The sequence below is a fragment of the Sapajus apella genome, unplaced genomic scaffold, assembly GCF_009761245.1.
Source record: "Sapajus apella isolate SASKATOON/1434 unplaced genomic scaffold, GSC_monkey_1.0 scaffold4, whole genome shotgun sequence".
NCBI lineage: Eukaryota > Metazoa > Chordata > Mammalia > Primates > Cebidae > Sapajus > Sapajus apella.
This window is the reverse complement of record NW_022436944.1, coordinates 10472738-10493326: the sequence shown is the minus strand read 5'-3', so window position 1 is coordinate 10493326 and position 20589 is coordinate 10472738. Positions and strand designations below refer to the sequence as shown.

General features: G+C 33.6%; 1 protein-coding gene across 1 annotated transcript in view; it reads left to right on the top strand.

The window, feature by feature from the left end:
- Positions 1-20589, top strand: part of RSRC1 (arginine and serine rich coiled-coil 1) — a 385609-nt gene that overhangs the window by 156392 nt on the left and 208628 nt on the right. Inside the window, exon 5 of the mRNA XM_032262404.1 lies at positions 8129-8165. Coding sequence (XP_032118295.1) covers positions 8129-8165 — 37 coding nt within the window. The remainder of the gene's footprint in view (positions 1-8128; positions 8166-20589) is intronic.

Genomic DNA, 20589 nt, shown 5'->3' with positions numbered 1-20589 from the left:
CTGGGATTACAGGCACATGCCACCATGCCCAGCTACTCAGGAGGCTGAGGCAGGAGAATTGCCTGAACCCAGGAGGCGGAGGTTGCGGTGAGCGGAGATCGCGCCATTGCACTCCAGCCTGGGTAACAAGAGCGAAACTCCGTCTCAAAAAAAAAAAAAAAAAATAGAAATCATTTTTGTTTATTTTTCCCAACACACTTTACCTTCTTGCAAATAGAACATAAGAATGTGCTTATATCAGGATGTCTGTAGTGCTCTTATTGGATGCTAGCAAAAATATCTATCTATATTTCTGTCTGCCTGTCTCTCTCCAAGATTTGATGTTTGAAAATGAGACTGACTTTTGTTTATAGGTATTACAGTTGAAATGGATTTCAAGGCAATTTAAAAAGCTGAAACTTAAAGATTTTTTAATTTATTTTGAAAGTGGAGTATAGTCAGTTGGTCCATTATTAAGCTGTTATATTGAACCGTATTTACTGGGTGACTTCTATATTATATGCTGATTATCTTGTTAATCTAATTTTGAATGTAAGGTCAGAAAAATTTGAGAAATATATAACTGAACAAAGACCAATCATTTAGTAAATAGTAGAGCTGAAATTAGAACTCAGCGTTTTCTTAGATTTACGTTTTACCAGACTTTTTGTTCATCAATAACATTTGATACATAGCAGAATGTAATACGTGTAAAAATGTTTTCATTATTGTTTGAGATGGAAAATGTGGATTTTTAATAATGTATGTAGTCAGGCATTTATAAGCCTTGAGTGACATCATATAAAAAAACAAATCCTGTAGATTTTGCTTTATGAAAGAAAAAATACAAAATTAACCATGATCTTAGCTCTTATATCCACAGAAAACTGTAGCATACTGATCTTTTAAAAGTAAATAATATGCTTAGTTCATGACAAAAAAATCCACTGTACATTTTTATTTTGGCCAGGTGCAGTGGCTCACACCTCTAATTCCAGTTCTTTGGGTGGCTGAGGTAGGAGGACCGCTAGAGGCTAGAAGTTCAAGACCAGCTTGGACAACATAGTGAGACCGTATTTCTAAAAAAAAAAAAAAGAAAGAAAAAAATTGGCTGAATGTGGTGGCACATGCCTGTGGTCATAGCTACTTGGGGGAGCCTGAGGCTAGAGGGTCACTTGGACCCAGGAGTTGGAGTCTAACTAGATGTTCCTATTGCATTCCAGCCTGGGTGACACAGGGAGACACTGTCTCTTAAAAATATATATTTTAAATATTTAACTCCATTTTTTATAATTACTTTATATATACACATTTTATATAGGATAATACATATATTACTGATTATAATTATATTTAGTCTTTTATTTACTAAGGAATTAGTGAAATGATACTTTAATGCTAGTTCAGTTGGTAATGTGAATTATAGTTTATGAGTATTTTATAACTAAACACTCACTGGAATTTTGGCCTGCTCTTTGAAGTGATTTCGGTTTGTGTTTATTTTGTTAAGTTTCTACTCGCCCCCTACCCCCCAAAAAAGTCACTTTTCTTTTAGATGTCTTTTGTTTCTTAAATTTGTTTTTAAGTGATCACTTTTATAAGTAAACCCATAATAGATTTTGAATTGAGATAATAGGGAATGATGAGAAAAGCAGTCATTACTTACTGGGAGAATTAAGTAATTAAAGTTATTTTTCTAAGCTTGTATTTTGACAAATGCAGATGCAAAATATCGAGAGTAAGGGAAATTGCCATCATCAGAAAGAATAGTATTTTTTCAAAATAAATATTATTATTAAGTGTGGCTCCTTAACCCAATTCCTCTAGACTACTAAAAAACCTTAATGTTCACTTGCTATGGTTGATGTTGTTCTTATATTTTAAAAAAAGGAAAGAAAAGTTGATGACTTTCTAGTAAGACTAGACCTTAACAAAATCTTAGTCTTTTTATTAACAAATTTCTTAACAGGATATAAGCTTTGTCATAGTAATAGTTTTATTTAGACTTAGAGTATATTTCTTTTGGAAAAATAATGACGTTTATTTCTAACAAAGGGAAAATAATATCTACTTTTAATTTTTTTCTTGCCTGCCATAGCATGATTGATACGTGGCATCTTCTCACGCCTAACATTGAAACTATCAGATGCCACCTGATTTATTTAGGAAAACCTCAATCTTGTCCCAGTTAGTTTTAAAATGTCTGCCTCATGTATGTTGAGCCACTGCATTTCCTGCTTTAGAGCCTTGTGTTATGCCAACATTACTATCTGTGCTGCCTCAACTACAAATTGGATGAACAGTCCATGACAGTTTATCAATATTATTACATTAAACCAAGTGGATTTTGATTGATAACCTAATATTCAACTAATGCAGAACATCAATCATGGCAAGTATATTAATTATTTAATATTGCAGTCTAATTCAGAAATCGATGTGCTGCATGAGGGGAAGGGAAACTCATGGTTCCCAGAAGATTTAAGACAGGGAATGATTAAAAAAAGACCTGCTGTACTCCTGTGTGTTAGTTCGATACAAATCTTTATTCATTTGCCAATAATCTCTTCCCATTTTCCACTTCAGGACCATTTTATCAGTTTTGAGACCTATAATTGAATTAAGTCTGCTTTCAGCACAGGGCAAAAGGAGTTGCACAAATATTGATGAAGTCATGACAGGGACAACCCAAGAGACAGACCACTAAAGAGGATAGGTTTTATACCATTTGTTGTAAGATCCTTCTATCAGTGTCTTGTATCTTCTCTATTTTTAAAAATTCATTAAAACTTTTAGAATCACTTTTAAGGCTTTTGTGTTTAAATATCCTCCATCATAATAACATTTCTATAGTTGATTTTTTTTATCTTCATGCACATTATCCTTCTGACTCACAGCACCCTTGTGTGTTAGGTAAGGCAACTAAGCCTCACATCATAGATGAATAATCTGAGATTCAGGAAAGTTGGATTATTACTCAAGCTCACATGATTATTTTGTAGGAGTGTTTAAATTTGAGTGTAGGCACTCTGCTTCTAAAACCAGTATTATATATCATACTATCTTGTGTTGTAGTTATGTACTCATGATACTTTATCTGTGTTGTTTTGAGATGGTCATTTTTCCTTATCTTTCTGACCAAAGTAAAAGTGAAGAAAACTGATTTTCATGGAGAGCTTGCTTAAACTTAGGTGTCCCAATATGATAGGTGTTAAGCTTTATGTATATGCAAACCTTCCAGATATAAATGAAAACTTCTTGGTTTATCTTTTGCTAGACTAGAATACATGCAATTCCCTGACTCTCATATATTTATATATTAACCTAAAATTACTTTATTTTCATATATACACATACATATATGCATGTGGGTATGTATATATGTATTATATATTACCTAAAATTACCTTCTTTTCATAATAATACATATATATGTGTGTGTGTGTGTGTGTGTGTGTGTGTGTGTGTATATATATGTGTGTGTATGTATGGGAGTAGGGGACTTAAATATATTTTGTCATTAAAGCATTAAACTTGCTGCTCCAGCTTGCTTTTGGTTAATTTCCCTGGTTTTATGGGAAACCCTTCTGTATTATGTGTCTTTTATAAATAATACATTGTTGGATTTTATTTTTTTATCCAATCTGAAAATCTTTTCTGGGATTTCAGTTCCAGGTGATTATGGGTGAATTTTCTCTAGTTTTCTTTTTAGTTATTGATTACTTAGATTATAACAATTACTCAATTCTAGGTCATTCTTTACTTGCCTTACCTTGTTGCTTCTTCCTGAATTTATTTCTCTTCTTACCTGCATTATATTCCTCAAGACTTCTTTTAAATAATGTCTTTGTGTGGTGAATTTTCTGAAACCTTGTATGCTGAGAATTTCCTTATTTTTTTTTGTATTTAAATAATAGTTTATTAGCTATATCTTAATTATAGGTTCACAGTTACTTTCCTGTAACACTTCATCTTGAGAGTTGTTACTACTCCATTGTCTTTTTGCCTCCACTTTAGTGTTGAGAAGTCTAATATCAGTGTTATTCTTCCTTTGTGGAGGGGTCTCCTTTTTCATTCTGGAAGCTTTTTGACTTTTCTCTTAATTCATTATAGTCTTAAATGACCTTATAATATGCTTTGCTGTAGATTTTTAAACATCCTTCTCAGCACTCTATGTGTCCTTTCAATCTGAGATTTGAATATTTTTATATCTGGGAACTCTCTGTCATTATTTCTTCAAATATTTCTTCTCTTCAATTTTTTCATTACTTCTAGGATTCTCATTGTATATTTACACTTCTCCTGTTCTTAATTCTATCACTTGTTTTGTCTTTTTGCCCCTCCCTATGCCTTCTGTAATAGTTCATCTACCCGGTTTTCCAGCTTATTAATTCATTCTGTCTGTATCTATTGTTTTCAATCTTTTCTCTGAATTTTTTATTTCAAATGATTATGTTTTTAATACTAACATATATTGATTCTTTTTCATAGCAGTATTTTTATACTTATATTTCTAAAAATCATCTCTTTGAACATGTTATTTTGTTTACATTCTTCTTTAGTTTATTCTGTTTTATCTGGATAAGATTATTATTTTTTTTAATTTCTGTTTATACATCTTAAAATTTTCCTTGTGGGTTTACCTTTTGTTTCCTAACAGCATTTAGCTGCCTTGACTAGTAATTTTAATCTAAAAGGAGGGGTAAAAACCTAGGATCTGACTTGTACTTTTCCAGGTTAATTTAAAAACTAGAGTAGAAAACCTCTAGTGTTCTAGTTTAGCCTCAGCTACTTTCCCCATTGTGGCTCCCACTCCCTCAAAAACAGTTAAGGAAAAAAAAAAAAAAAAAGGAAAGCAGAAGAACAACCCACACCTTACACATGTTCATGTACATCCATGCATGTGTACCTTCCTCCTAATACTACTGTTATATCTTAGGCAGCCGTTCACTATTGCAAATGGCCTTGCTCTTTACGTGGGTTGGAGATAGAGTGGGGCTGAGTAGTACTGCTCAGACACCTGAGCTGGAGCTGGTTGCTACTAACTCTACCCAAGCCTGTCTTGTGATGGTCAGATGTCACACCCTTAAATACATTGATTCAGGCATTGTACTGAGTGCTGGAATATAAAAATTAAAAAGATGCAACGCATATCTTCAAGGAGTTTTTATTTCACTGGTTTGAATGGGAAAGTAAACTGGCATTTCTAAAATACTGTGATCAGTTCTGTGATGGGACATGCCCAGAGTATTATGGAAATGTATAGGAAGAATTTATTACATAATTTGTGGGAAAGGGAGAAGGTTTCTTCAATTTAAGAATGGTTTAGGATGAGTCCTGTAGGATGGATTTTTGTTAGATAGACAGGGAAGATTAGAGGAGGCTGGGAGAAAAGGAACATTTTAGGTAAAGGGAGAAAGTGGTTTATTGGTGAGTAAAACCAGGTTAGTAGTTTGTTGTGGCTGCTCTTGTTTCTTTTCCTGTAATGTAGCTTTGACAAGATAATAGAAGGAATAGGTAAACTGAAGTGTGGTAGGATATTGTAGATTTTAAGAAGAGAATTGATATGATTAAGCTTACATTTTAGAAAGATTTTCCTGTGTTATGCAGAATGAATTGACATGGGACAAGGCAGGAACTATTGACACCCAGTAAGAGGGCTGTTGCAACAATTTAGGAAGAAAAGATGATGGACTGAAATAACGTAAAAGCTGTGAAAATAGAAAGAAATAGTTAGATCTAATGATAATTAAGGATGTTGGATAGTCAAGACCCTGTGGTTGATTACATTTGGTAGTGAAGGAAAGGGAATGTGTCAAAAATGATGACTAATTTTCTCTCAGGCGTGCCATTAAAAACATTTTATAAATACCTTTTAATGTGAAGTATTGCTAGAAACATAGCAAAGAAATAGCCTACATTTCCTTTTTGTTGTAAAGAACAGTTTCTTGTCCTGATTCTAAAATACAAGCATCTCAGAAAATCAAGTGATTTTCCCTAAGATTGTGGCAGGCTCAGTTGAAAGCAAACCTACTCTGAAATGAGGCTATTTACAGTCTTTGTTTATCCCATTTTATGTGGACATTAATATGTTTGTTTCAGAATTATTAATGTGTATGATGATGAGATGCTGCATCAGACCCTACTGGCAGCATTGTATGACATACCTTAACCTTTCTGAAATCTGTAATATTCTGATAAAGCATATCTAGCCCCAGTTATTTCACATAATCAGGTATGGATTTGTATTTTGAATCTGGTCATTTTTGTTCATTTTATATTACAATATTATTTTCCAATAAGAACCATTTTGTGACAATGTAGCTGTGGGAGGAAACGAAGTAGATGTGTATTATATAGCACAAACTCTAAGATAGATTGCCAAGTGAAGGTACAAAACAGTGTGTATAGTATACTTCTATTGTGGATTTAAACAAGCTAGACGGGGAAAGAAACATACAGGGGCACACACACAGACACACATACACACACAAGTGCATAGAACACCTTCAGAAAGATAAGCCAAGATTGAGAACTAGGAGTCAGTGATGGGAGGAAGATTTGATTTGTGTGTGTGTTTGTGTGCGTGTGTACACGCACACACACGTTGTCCTGCTCAGATGTTACACTGTTACTTTTTTTGTTTAAATTTTGTTACACAAATAACCATATTTTAATGTTCTTGTGAAAACATAAAGATTCATTTGACTCCCAGCTCCAATAATTACATTAATTTTGTAATGATAAAGTATAAAATAATTATTTATATAGCTAGTAGCCTTCTGTCGCACCTTGCAGTAATTTATTCCTATCATTTGTCAGTAGGACTGCAGACATCAGAGATTAAAGAATGAGTTTCAGAAACCATTAAATAGCTAAACATTGAATATATAGTTTTGCTAAGATTGCCAGAAGCAGGAAATATGGAAAAGAATGGCTGAAAATTAGTGCTAATCAGTAGAAGTGGGATTTTATTCCTAATATATCATAGTGGACCATGAGAGCAAAGGTTGGAAGCCATGAGTACAGTTTTCAAGCAGCAAATCTAAAGGGAATAGAAATGGAGAAATTTGGGAAGATAGTACAGCAAGACAAAGGAAACAGGTAAGTATATCTTTGGCAAAGAAAAAATAGAAGACAGAAATAGAAAAGAAAGTTGAGGTGTGGGGAAAAGATTAAACATCATGAATATAGTAATACTGTTTATCGTTGGAGGATTTATATTAATAATTACTTTCAGCAATGTGCTAGGATTATAATTTCTTGTTTAAAAAGGTAATGCTTGGTAGTTATAATGGAACTAAAATATTGCTTGACCAGAATGAGAAAAGCCAAAGTTCATTTGTCACAAATAAATTAGTACAGATTGAAATCAGAAAAAATTTAACTGTTTGCCACATTTCAACAATGTATATTATGTTTGCTACTTGTACAAATACTTCTGTTTTTAGTTCCATAAGCAGTCTCTTTTACAGTATAAAGCAGGAAATTTAATATTTTCAATTAAGTATCATGGTACTTAAAATATTTCATGATATTTGATGTTTATGTTTTCTTTGGTGATATTTTCTTTTTTAATATTAAAATGATCTTAGGTCCTGGTTTGTAGTGTGCATTAAATTAATAAAGTTAATGACAGAAGAAAATAGGTTAAGATTTAGTTATTTAGCTATGTACTCACAAATGTATTCTTTATGTGTACATAAAAATGCAACCATTGATGGATGGATATTTGCAAAAGCAAATAAAAATATGAGTTGTAGAATCTAGGTAGTGGATAATATCTGTAAATTTGAACATTTCCATAATAAGCATTGGAAATAAAAATAATTAATAAAATCATGGAAAAGCTACTGTGAAAGGAATAGATATTGTGTGAGGAGTAAAATAATGATATTTTTGAGTTTGTTGTGTTTTTCATTGACTTTGAAAAATCTGAAAATTTTCTTAGTGAAATACTAATTTAGTGGTAAATCTTATAAAGTATCTGTTCACTTTTGATAAAAATTGTTTTGTTTTAAAAACAGTGTTATGAACATAAGTAAATATAGATAAAAATTACAAGAGTTTATAAAACATTTTTAGGTTAAACAAATTAGAGCAGACAAGGATTTAACAACTATTTAGAACTTTTATTCTTCTATTTTAGGGAATCTGGAAACATCAAAGCTGGATTAGAACATCTGGTAAGTTCTAATTTTCTCTTGAACATTTACATCATCTTTGATATCTGCATTCTAAATGAACACTTTGAATGAGCTTTGAATACCTTGTATTGAGAAAGTCAACTATTTCCCAGAGGGTCAGCTTACTGTTATTATGTGAAGGCACTTACATTTTCATTTCTCTTATCATTTCAAGGAAAATTAAAAATTTTTTAAATTACTTTTTTTTTATGTAGAGATGAAATAAAATGGTTGACAATCCTTGGATTGATGCTTGCTTTAATTATAAACAAAAATTGTTTGGTGTAGAATTTTTGGCATATCTTGATCTGATGAAAACAAGCTGTGTTTTAAGAAAAACACATTCAAATATTGCATGCATAAATGTGGTATGTTTTAGCAATTTAGCAGCTTTGAAAGAAGTGCACAGCTTTGTCTTTCCTGATGTCTTTGCTTTATGAATAATGCATTGATTTAAACTACATTCAGATTTAGAATATAAAATAATTGAGATGCAAAATTTTTGGTTTAAGTAAACATTTTAGAGAAAAGTGAAATTCAGACTGATTTAGCATTAAAATCTGTCATTGATCAAAAAATTGGAAAACCCGTACAATTGTAGTATGTCTGAAATTTGTTAAGCCCACTGTATTGAGTGTTTCTTACAACACTAAGTAGTTCATTTAAACTGAGCATTATAGAGTCATACTCTGGTTTCTGATCAGATCCAAATGTTGAATAATTAATGGTACAGATTCTTTTGTAAATACTGTCTAAGTAGTTTTTTTAATGCAAGGCTTCATTCGTATATCATACTGTAGCTTTGTTAACTATTAATATACTTTCGATTGGCTTCCACAGAAGCAAACAGTAGCAAGAGACAGCTTCATTTTGACTTATACCAGTTTTAGAGTTGAAAGGAATTCTTGGTTTTTCTTTTACAGCTAAAGGAAACTGAGGAAACTTAGACTTTTAAAAGTGATCCTAAAAATTAGAAATGAATTATTAAAAAGCAGAGTATAATACTTAGAAAATTTGAGCTGTGTATTTGAGGATTAGAAGTTAGTAAATAACATTGATATTTTCATCATTAAAAAGTATTTCCTGAACCACTGTTTATCAGTTCAAAATAGCACATAGATTTAGGACATACGGACATCAGAATAGACACGTTAATCTGTAACATCACATTCCAGTATCACTTAGGGGCTTACAACAGGAAGAATAGCTATCATAGTGCCAAAATGAGGTGTCTTTTATTTTTTATTTTTATTTTTTGAGATGGAGTCATGCTCTTTCTCCCAGGCTGGTGTGCAGTGGAGTGATCTTGGCTCACTGCAACTTCTGCATTCTAGGTTCAAGTGATTCTTCTGCCTCAGCCTCTGAGTAGCTGGGATTACAGGTGCCTGCCACCACGACCAGCTAATTTTTGTGTTTTAAGTAGAGATGGGAATTCACCATATTGGCCAGGCTGGTCTCAAAACTTCTGACCTCAGGTGTTCTGCCTGCCTCGGCCTCCCAAAATGCTGGGATTACAGGTGTGAGCCACCTGGCCTGAAGTGTCTTTTATATTTTTGTTGTAAGTTATTATTTATTAAAAATACTTTATATTTACTTTGTTCATGTTCTTCAGTAAAGAGTAATGGGTTTGATGTTTCTCTAGTTTAAATTCCATACTTTTTATACTTACTAGTAGGATCTCATTTTCATTGACTGTTTTACACATTTATATTATAAATTTATCTAGCAGTGGTTTTCTAACTGTGCCTTGGGCTGCCCAGAAACCTCTCCAAAGCCGATGGTACTCCAGACTTCCATTACTCACTTTAACCAAAATAGTTCTACTTTTAGTTATTTTGTAGAATAAATGTGTGAACTTTTTAACAACATTTCATCTGAAGAAAGAGTTCTCTGGCTAAAAATATTTTAACACTTTTGATAAAACATGGTTATCATTGAAGAATAATTGTATATTAATTATTCTTCCCTATTCTTGAGTCTAAGTTATATTTCATTTTTATCTGTCATGTACTGCAAATATATTTCAAAGATATGCATTTTGGAAATGAGAGAGCCAGGACTAGCATACAGTTAGGTAGTAAGAACCAGATGATTTGAATGCATTTCATCTTAGTTGTTTGAAAGACTGTTACTTGATGTTATAATTGAGCCACCAACTGTGAACTATTAACAATATATTCATCTATCCATCTGTCTATCCATCCATTCATCCATCTTGCCTTGTGCATTAATAATACTCAGTAAAAATTGTCAGTGATATTATGAAGAATATCTTTATAAACCTTTCTAAAAAGGTTCATGCCTAAAATGGAGCTAAACTCAACAATTTATGGGTTGTACATTAATGAAACCTGTTCTGTCTAGCACCTGTGGGTGGCAGAGGTTTGTGTCTCTCCCTTTCACTGCTGAGGAGATTGTTAGAAGCCTTCTAGCGTATATGTAGCTCTTTTTGAATTGGCTGTGTAGCTGAATGCAATTAGAAGTATATTTTCGAATAGATTAATGTTAAAACATATATGGTATAAAATTAAAATGAGAAAAGCATCCTGCACATTTGGAATTAATTTTTTCTTTGCATAGCTTTCTTCAGTCTTTGTTTTAAAAAATTATTTAATTATTTATTTAGATTATCATAGAGAATTAGCATTGTTCTAAGAGGAGTAAAAGCCAATATACATTTTAATAAGTTAAGAAAAATTACATATGTGGCTTGTTATGCTTGCTACCAGGTAACATAGTTGCATTGTTTTTGTACTATATGTTTATATGCTCTTCGTGGTATATAGTTATATGTAACCCTGGAAAGGAAAAAGCAAGTGTGGATCTATGGAGAAAAGAGTGGGATAGGTGGACTGTTCCCCTGGAAGCTCTTCAAAGACTGATTTCCTTTACTTAAGTTTTTTACAATCTCTTAGACCATTGATTCAGCCTCTCTGTTTTGTTTTTCTTCTTAATCATTTCTTTCTCTTGATGTTGCCAAGTGTTCCTGAGAACTGTCTTAGTATCTCATTCTCCTCAGTTTAAATTTCTTGTAATACACTGTCCAATACCATCTTATTTTTCTCCTCACAAACTTATTAACTACCCATAAAGCCCATGTCTGTTAAAAGCTCTAGACTGAGACTTTGAAGGCTGTTGCTCTGTTATCCATTGATGATTCTTGTCTGATGATTGCAGAATACAGATTATCCAGTTCTACTGCTCCCTCCATGTTATAGCTATCACTCTACAGTAAGGAAGAGCCTAGCCTCCTTGTTTTGTTTATCTGTTTATCAGGAGTAGGACTCATATTTTAATTTTATTAAATAGGCTATTGTCAATTACTTTCCTTATTTATTTTGATGCTCAGATTGTCCCAGATTTATCTAGGGAGAATCCTTTCAAGATGGCTCCTGGGTGCTTTTGACAAGTGAGAACGCTGACTCTTAATAACACCAATACATTTACTCATTTTCTCAGTCATATAATACACATAAAATAGTTTTAGAATTGCTGCAAATATACTTTGAGTAAAATAACCCTGCTAAAAAGAGTTCCAGATTTATTTGCAATTCCTTTTCTCCAATGAGTATAGTTACGTTACTCATTTGAAATACAGTGCGTTTATTTGTTTCTGTTTGCATTCAATTTAGGTGTCTTTGTCCCCATTCTGTTGATTTAATTATGTTTGAGCATGTATGATGTTAACATGCTTCCAGACATCAAAATTATACATACGGTATTCTTGGAGAGGTGTGTGTGTCACTCTCTTCCTCTTGTAGGTAGCCAATTGTGGGAGCGTATGTTTCCCTTTACCCCTTATAGGTAGCCAATTTTATTGACTTCTGGTTTATCATTCCTCTTTTTTTTCTTTTTCCTTTTTTTTTGGGGGGGGGGAGTAAAACTGTGTGTGTGTGTGTGTGTGTGTGTGTGTGTGTGTGTGTGTGTGTGTCTGTGTGTATGTCTGTGTGTTTGTGTGTGTTTCTGTATTCTTTTTTCCCTCCTTTTGTTTATTTTTTGCTTAGCAGTATATCCTGGAAAAATTACTGTTTGTACCATTATATTTATTGTTTCTTGATTAAGAGTCTGATATTTTAGCCTACTTGGCATGCCTTCCACAGTTGTATAGATGCTGGTGGAAGACACAAGATTCCTTGGTCAGAGGCAAAGTGATTTATTGCTAACAGCACAACAGGTAGCACATGCTTCATGTGTATACTGGTTTCTCTTGACCCCCAAGTTCCAAGAAGTAATGCTGCATACTCAGTGGGTTTGTGTCATAGCTGAGGAACTCCCAAGTATAGGAGTTCTTTAAGAGATCTTAAGCTTTAAGGAGTTCTTTAGGAGCTCTTTAGGAGTTCTGCTGTTAAACCTGTCCAAATTTTAGGGAAATACATCTTTATTATCCTAGTCAGATAACAAAATTGCCTTCTGGTCCAAGGGGAAACTTTATCTCTCTCTTCCAAGATTACACTACAAATGTCTTTGAAAATGCAGTCTAGAACAAAAGCTGATGTAAGATATACAGCACCACTATAGAGAATTGTCTCTTAAGAGGTATTATTGGCTGGGTGCAGTGGCTCATGCCTGTATTCCAACACTTTGGGAAGCTGAGGTAGGAGGATTGCTTGAGTCCAGGAGTTCAAGACTAGCCTGGGCAATATAGGGAGAATCCCGCATCTCAAAAAAAAGTTAAAAAATTTTTTTAAAACTATTTTTATTATTTTCCTAACTATGAAATCTAGAAAGGTTTGTAGTTTTGTTCTAGTGGTTAACTTTCTATTTGTGTTTTTTATTGTTCTTTAATTCTACTTTATTCCTGCCTAAGTTTTTATTTATTTAGTTATTTTTGACAACTAGTAATCAATTTATTAAAATAGCTGACTTAAGCACCTGCAATGATGACTTTAACTTTAACTTCTGGCCCAGTATTGATGGAAATAATCAACTTAACAATTTCAGAATTACCATGCAAGGCAATAAGTAGCTTGTGGATTCTCATTTGAAAGTGAACCCATGTCTCAGAACCTTCACCGCAAAGCAGTTTTCTTATAGTGATTCTCAAAGTGTTGGTAGGCATCCAAACTGGTCCTTTCACTTTGAGATTCTTTTCCTCTGTGCCTCTGATCAAGTCAGCATACATCTCCTCCAGGGATTTTATGTTTCGGCTGCATGTGTGTGTGAATTCTAATTTGGTGAATTGCCACCTCTGGCATCATGGGTGTTTTCTTGGCATTTTTAAAAGCCATGGCTGTAGCACAGCTTCCTGATGGACTTGTTACTGGCAGAGAGCAAACAGCAGTGAGTCAGGAACAGGAGCAGGTAGACCAGAGTCCCACAGCCAAGGCAACCAATTGTGTCTTCATCAAAAAGCCCTACTTTCTGACACCTGTTGAAGTTTGGAAAAAATCAAAAAAGAAGGAAAAAGGGGAAAAAAAAAGCCCACTTAATATTTTAATGGTATCCTTTGATTCCCACTTACTACTTTTATTTTAGCCAGTGATCCTATTAGAGTTTTCCTTTCATCCTTCTTTTATTTCTTTTTGTTTTCTATCTCTGTCTCTCTTTTTTTTTTTTTTTTTTGAGATAGGGTCTCATTCTGTCATCCAGGCTGGAGTGCGGTGGCCTGATCTCAGCTCACTGCAACCTGCGCCCCCCTTCAGGCTCAAGTAATCCTCCGCCCTTAGCCTCCTGAGTTGCTGGGACCACACGCGTGTACCACCATACCTGGCTAATTTTTGTATTTTTAGTAGAGATGGGTTTTTGCCATGTGTTCCAGGCTGATGTTGCTTCTTGTACAGCCTATAGAAATGCGAGCCAAATAAAGCTTTTTATTAATTGCCTAGGCTCATGTATTCCTTTATAGCAACACACATAGACTAAGAAAATCCCTTTCTTGCTGACCCTTTTTTCTACTTATTTACTTTTATATACTTTGGAAACCGCTGTTGAATAGGCCTTGAATCCTAAGGAATTATCCTCCTGGGCTCAAGCAAACCACTTCCCTTGGCCTTCCAAAGTGCTGCCATTATAGGCATGGGCCACCGTGTCCATCATTCTTTTTGTATGCTTGTTGCTTTGTTAGAATACATGATGTTTATGTGCCATTCTTCTACCCATGCTATTACTTTGTTTTAGAATCAGCTGTAAAATTAAGTATATCAAATGCTTTCTATCAGTTCATTTGCTGGTATTTCCCCAGTTATTTCTTGTTTCGATGAAGCTCATAGTATATTCCTCAGAAAAGGCTCCTGTGTACAATATTCCCTGAGATCTTACACATTCCAATCTGTTTTGATATAGTCTTGCCACTTGAATGACAACTTGGCTGGATATAAAATATTTGGTTTGCCTTTTCTTTCTTTGATTTTCTTAAAAATACTGTTCCACTAATGCCTTGTTTTATATATTGCTTTTGATATTGCCAGTACCAGCCTTATTTTCCTCCCCTTATTGGTAATTTTATTTTTTTGCCTGGAGTTTCTGCCATTTTCTCCTTGGCCTTAAAGTCTAGTTTTACTAGGATAATCCTAAAGGTTGGTTGTTTTCTGAAGTTCAGTTTTTCCAAGTATATGGTAAGCTTTCTTATAGATTTAAATTAGTCTCATTTTCAGAATTAATTTTCGTGGCCTACAGTTAAATATTAGCTGTGTTTTATTGTTTTGTTTTCTTCTTCAAGGACTCTAATTGTGTGTGTATGTGTTTTGTTTGTCTTTTTTTTAGTTCCTGCCATAGTTTGAATATTATCCCTTCAAACCTCATGTTGAAAATTGATCCCCAGTGTTAGTTTGGGGCTTAATGGGAGGTGTTTGGGTCATGGGGTTGGATCCCTCTTGCATGGCTTGGTGCCTTGCTTCTGGCGATGAGTGAGTTCATGCTTTTTGAATATCCTCAAGAACTGGTTGTTTAGAGCATCTAGCACCTCCCTTCCCTTTGCTTTACCTCTTCTCTCACCATGTGATCTCTGCACACACTGGCTTCCTTCACCTTCTGCCATTAGTAGAAGTAGCCTGGGATTCTTACCAGAAGCAGATGCTGGCTCCTTGCTTCTTGCGCAGCCTGTAGAAATGTGAGCCAAATAAAACTCTTTATTAATTGCCCAGGCTCATATATATGCTGTATACTTCTCCATAGTAACACATATAGACTAAGAAAATCCCTTTCTTGCTGAATCTTTTTACTACTTATTTACTTTTATATACTTTGGAAACCCCTGTTGAATAGGCCTTGAATCGTAAGGAATCATCCTCCAGGAATCCTTAGAACAATAAAACACAAAACATCTCAGAGAACTCAGTGCCTATAACATTGTTTAAGACTTAAAGAAAATGAATGAAAGCACTGCTTATAATGTTGTGCTTAGATTTTATAATGAACTTAAGAAAATAATTTTTTAAAAAATTTGATGAAGAATCACTTATAGATGAAAGGCCTTCTGATAATGACCCAGGGTTAAGTCTCTTAACACAGAAGGGTTGATGGAGTCGCGGTGGGTAGTTATTAGATGTTGCTCCTGACTTTTTTTTTTTTTTAAATGCTGCTCTGAAGTTGTAGAAAGTTGACTATAAATTCTTGTTCTGTAAAGGGTGCTGGACACCATGTTTTTTCTTTTTCTTTCTTTCTTTCTTTTTTTTTTTTTTTTGAGACAGAGTCTTGCTCTGTTGCCCAGACTGCAGTGCAGTGGTGCAGTCTCAGCTCACTGCAACCCACACGTTCCAGGTTCAAGTGATTCTCCTGTCTCAGTCTCCTGAGTAGCTGGGACTACAGGTACCTGCCACCACACCTGGCTAATTTTTATATTTTAAGTAGAGACAGGGTTTTACCATGTTGACCAGGCTGGCCTCAAACTCCTGACCTTAGGTGATCTGCCCACCTCGGCCTCCCAGAGTGCTGGGATTACAGGTGTGAGCCACCGCACCCAGTGACTCCATGTTTTTTCTATCATTATGTTTTAAATTCCAGATAATGTAGTGAGTACTGACCCTTATTGGACTACTGAATGGGGATTAAAATGTTTGCTTTCGGGAGGGAGCTTTAATAAAGTAACACGTTTTTATTTTTACAATTCAGAAAAAAATAGGAGATAGAGCCTTGCCATTTGATGACAATACAGCTATTATTATTTTATAAGAAAACTATAAAAATGATGCTATCCTTTTCTGGGAGAAGGATTTAGATCAGAAAATATTAAGTTCAGCTGTATGAAAAATTGTTACTTTTTAAGGTCAAAATAGTTTTGTGGGTTGTTTCTGGCTTGAAAGAAGGACAGCTGTGCTATGCCCCCTTTGGCAAGGAATGAAATGAATTATCCTGATCAGTATGATGTTTCTAAAGCTTCCTTTTTTCTCTTTTCTGAAGAGTCAAATAAATAGAAGTAGCTGGTAGTAACTGTACAGGGTGATCTAGGGCAGTGCTTCACCATCTTTAATGTACATATGAGTCACCTGGGAATCTTGCTTAAAGCACATTCTGATTCTTTGGGTCTGGGGCACTATTTGAAATTATGCATTTCAACTAGCTCCTAAGCAAGGTTGATGCTGCTAGTTCAGTGACCACCAGGAAAAAAAAATACATTAAAAGGCATTGACTTGAAAGACATGTGTCCAATGAAGAAGGCCTTCTGAATCTGGTGAAGAATCTAGATGGTTCCCTTACACTCATTGAATATTATTTTGCAATCTGTGAATGATTGGTTGGGTGTTCATAAACCCAGGGGAAAGGGGTACTCCAAAAGTTTATAGAGGGGCAAAAAATTTATCTTATCTTACAAGAGTAACAGACATTTGTTTTAAAATTTTAGGTTCAGATGTTACAAGTTGTATTTTTCAGGACTTTAGTTAGACACTAGGACTAATAATACCTTGTTAAGCTTTAAGCGGAAAATTAAATGAGTGATAATAACATCTTTTAGTGCAAAGGGTTACAAGTGTTTATAGCTTTAAGTGGGATTTGTTTTCTATTAATAGTTGAATAGCAAAAGAACTCTGGAGCCATACCTGTGGGTTTTGTCTTTCCACAGAGGTCTCATTTATGTTTCTTACATTGCATAACATTTGAGAGTGATGACCTACTTGTCTTTGTGGTCAGGTAACACAGTCTGACCATTTTAAGTGTTGAAAAGCAACTGTCGTTAATAGTTTGTTTAGCCCCCCAGTGGTTTATAAGAATATGGTTCTGCTTGCCAGAAATGTAGGCAGTCCCATTGCTATTAGGTATTCATCAATAACTATCAGGTTCCAATAAAAACCCTTTCCTTTCTGTTTTAGACTATTTTACAAAGCATTTGAAAATCAAACTGCTGTATTTCAGTTCTCAGACTGATAGTTCTATTTAACAGTGCATAACACAAGCATATTTAACACAAGCATATTTAAGTTGTATTTAACACAAGCATAAACACAGTTAATGGATTATTATCATACTTTTGGGGATTCAGTTAATACACAACATGAACTAGCAAATGCAAAATATAAATATTCTAAACTTTCATCTGTAGCATTTTAAATATTTCAGTTGTAGTTTTATACTTTCTTATTGTGTTCCGAAAAAATGTTTGAGTTTCAGAATATATTATCTCAAAATGCACTGATGTTATGCATATAGTCAATAAATTTATTAAACACTGATTAAAAATATTTATTAGCTCATTTCACAGTTTAAGGATTTCAGCATAATAGATACCTTTCCTCCCAACATTTTAATTTATTTTTCTCACCTAAGACAATATACATTTGAGGTTTAGGGTTAAACCACATGTTAAAACAGACACTTTCCTCAAACTGTGATCATGAGGTGAAACAGCATGAAGTTTTTCTTCTTTCTACAAGACCAATTCCATAAATCTTTCTCTTTCCTTTTAACATACAGTGTGTCCTATGAATGTGTGCAAATTAAAATACCTTTAATGTGGATAAAATGTTAATGTCATGTTAATGTCATATTACTGTCATAATTTCTTAGGCAGTTTACAGATCTTAAATCTGAGGACTGGCATATAATCTAGTCATAAACAGTGTCATGTCAAGTGATCCATTTCTCTGATATATTTTGATGAGTTACAAGTTTATTGAAAATTGCTTCTGTAATAAATGATTAATAAATATTGTCCAGTCATCCAAATAGCATGAACTTGGGCCCTTCTCTGCCCTTGCCCAATCCCTCCTTTCACCCTCTACAGAAAGACCTGTGTGTTTTATCATGAGGCACAATGTTTTTGAAAATAGTGAGGAAATGCTGGCAACCTAACATTTAAAAAAAAAAAAAAGACATCATGCAATTTTCATGATATTGCTACTAGTCTCAGAAATATGTTTAATATAGATAACTATTTTTGACTTTTATGCACATGAGGTTATTAAAGCTTTTTAAAGTAAATATAAATATTCTAAATGTATTAAAGTAACCCCTACTTCCCATTACTTAAGGGTCTAAAAATCAGACCTTGAAACTACTGCAGTTACTGGATATTATTTTCTTTTTATTTTGTATTAGGGTTCAAAACACTGTAGGCTTGCCTTCATTGCAGGTACATGTGGTACCTAGTAGTTATTTCAGGGGCTTTCTTGGGATCTAACTTCAGTAACTGTAGAGAGAGAACTAGCAACAGGGATGACAGGGTTGCTTTCTATTTCTCCAGTCAAGGCATTAGGAGTTAAGATGGAGAACGCCTTTGCCACAATGGTATCTTTAACCACACTAATTACCATTTACCACTGAATAATAGCATCTATATTTAATTTTAACATACACAGCCTGCTTATTTTAGGAAGAGCGCAGCACAAGGAGTCAGAATAGTGTGATGTTACTGTGTGACCTCTAGCAACGCACACAACAGCTCTGTTTCACTTTTTTCATTTTCCCCTTACTTATAGGGTTGTTAAAATAGTGTGTGAAAATTTATCAAAGCATAAGACTTTCTAAAGTGTATCATTATTTCTGTAGAGAAAGAAAAATTGTAGTAGTTCCAGTTAATGTAAGTAACAAGATAGCTAAAAACAATATCTTATTTCCAGTATACTCACAGCGAACTATGAGAAAATTTTGTTCTTTATTTGCTTGTATCCTTACCCTTTTAAAAAACTTCATTATATACTTTTAAATATTATAAAGTACTTTAATACATGTTCACTGTAATATGTCAAAAAAAACTGATACGTAAAGAAAAATGATTATATCTTTTTCTGCCTGCCATCAATCTTGTCTTAATGGTTACCACTCATCTTCTATATCCTTCTCTATTTTCAGGCATATATTACTAAGCTTTTGTTAATTTGTAAAAATACAGTAATACTATGTATGTATTTTACAACTTGGACTTTTTATTTGTTTAGTGCTAGATAAAATATGTATGCACAACGTGAAGCTGGTTTTTGCTGGAATTCTGTCAAAATGTGGCAGTTAGTACGATTACTATATTATTTAAAGCATTTGTAGAGAACATTTGAGGACCACATAATTTGTCTTTTATGGAGTCAGCAGAGATTCAACTTTATTTTTACCTTGGTTATCTTGATTACGGTATGTGTAAAAGTAGGCTTATGATAAATTTATTATAATCAATACAGGAAAGAATGGGTTATTTTTTGAAAGAAAATCCTATTTCATAATTGCAAAAAACAAATAAGCAAAGATTGATTAGAAAAGGGGGCTTATGACATCTTTAAAACAATGTTTAGATTTATAACAGACTAGTCTTTTTAGATTTTAAATTTTGACCTAACTCTTGCTGTAACATATTATTATGATCTTCAATTTTGTTAATGACTAAATTATGTCATCATATCATAGTATAATTTATTTCCTTGTTGACTCTACCTTTTAAGTAAATATTCAGCTTTGTATTTATTTTTTGACTAAAAATGGCATTTGCTCTTGCAGATATTGCATGACTTGAAAGGCAAGTAAATTGATAATATATTGTTTAGTAAGTTTTCAAAGTTATTATATTTTTATGGGGGGGAACTTAGCTTATTTTTAAAGTCTTTTGTGGCCAAGTGGAGTGAGTGGTTAAAACAATATGCAAAAGTTTGAGCTTCCAGTGGAGTCATCGTTGACTCCTCTATGATCTGGATTATAGATAACAGTGTTTTTTTTTTACTGAGCACATATGAAAATTATTGCCAAAGAAAAATTACTTTTGTTTACTGTTTTTACTTGGAAAATAAGCAGAGTGCGGGAAGCACTGGGTTAGTGTTGAGTGAACTGATTCTGTGCACTGGCACCTAACCTTTGGAGGATTCAGTTTGTTCCTATGTAATGTAAAGGGTATAAACTGAATGATTTCTAAGGCTCTTGAATATGTGATTCTATGAAAGAAAAGCCTTTGAATGCTTAGCATATAAAGGTTTGTATTCTTAAGTCACTGCTTCCCTAACTTAGATGAGATGTTTTAGAATATGCTTAGCTATATATTGCTGTACTAGAGCATCATAAACAGTTGCTATAC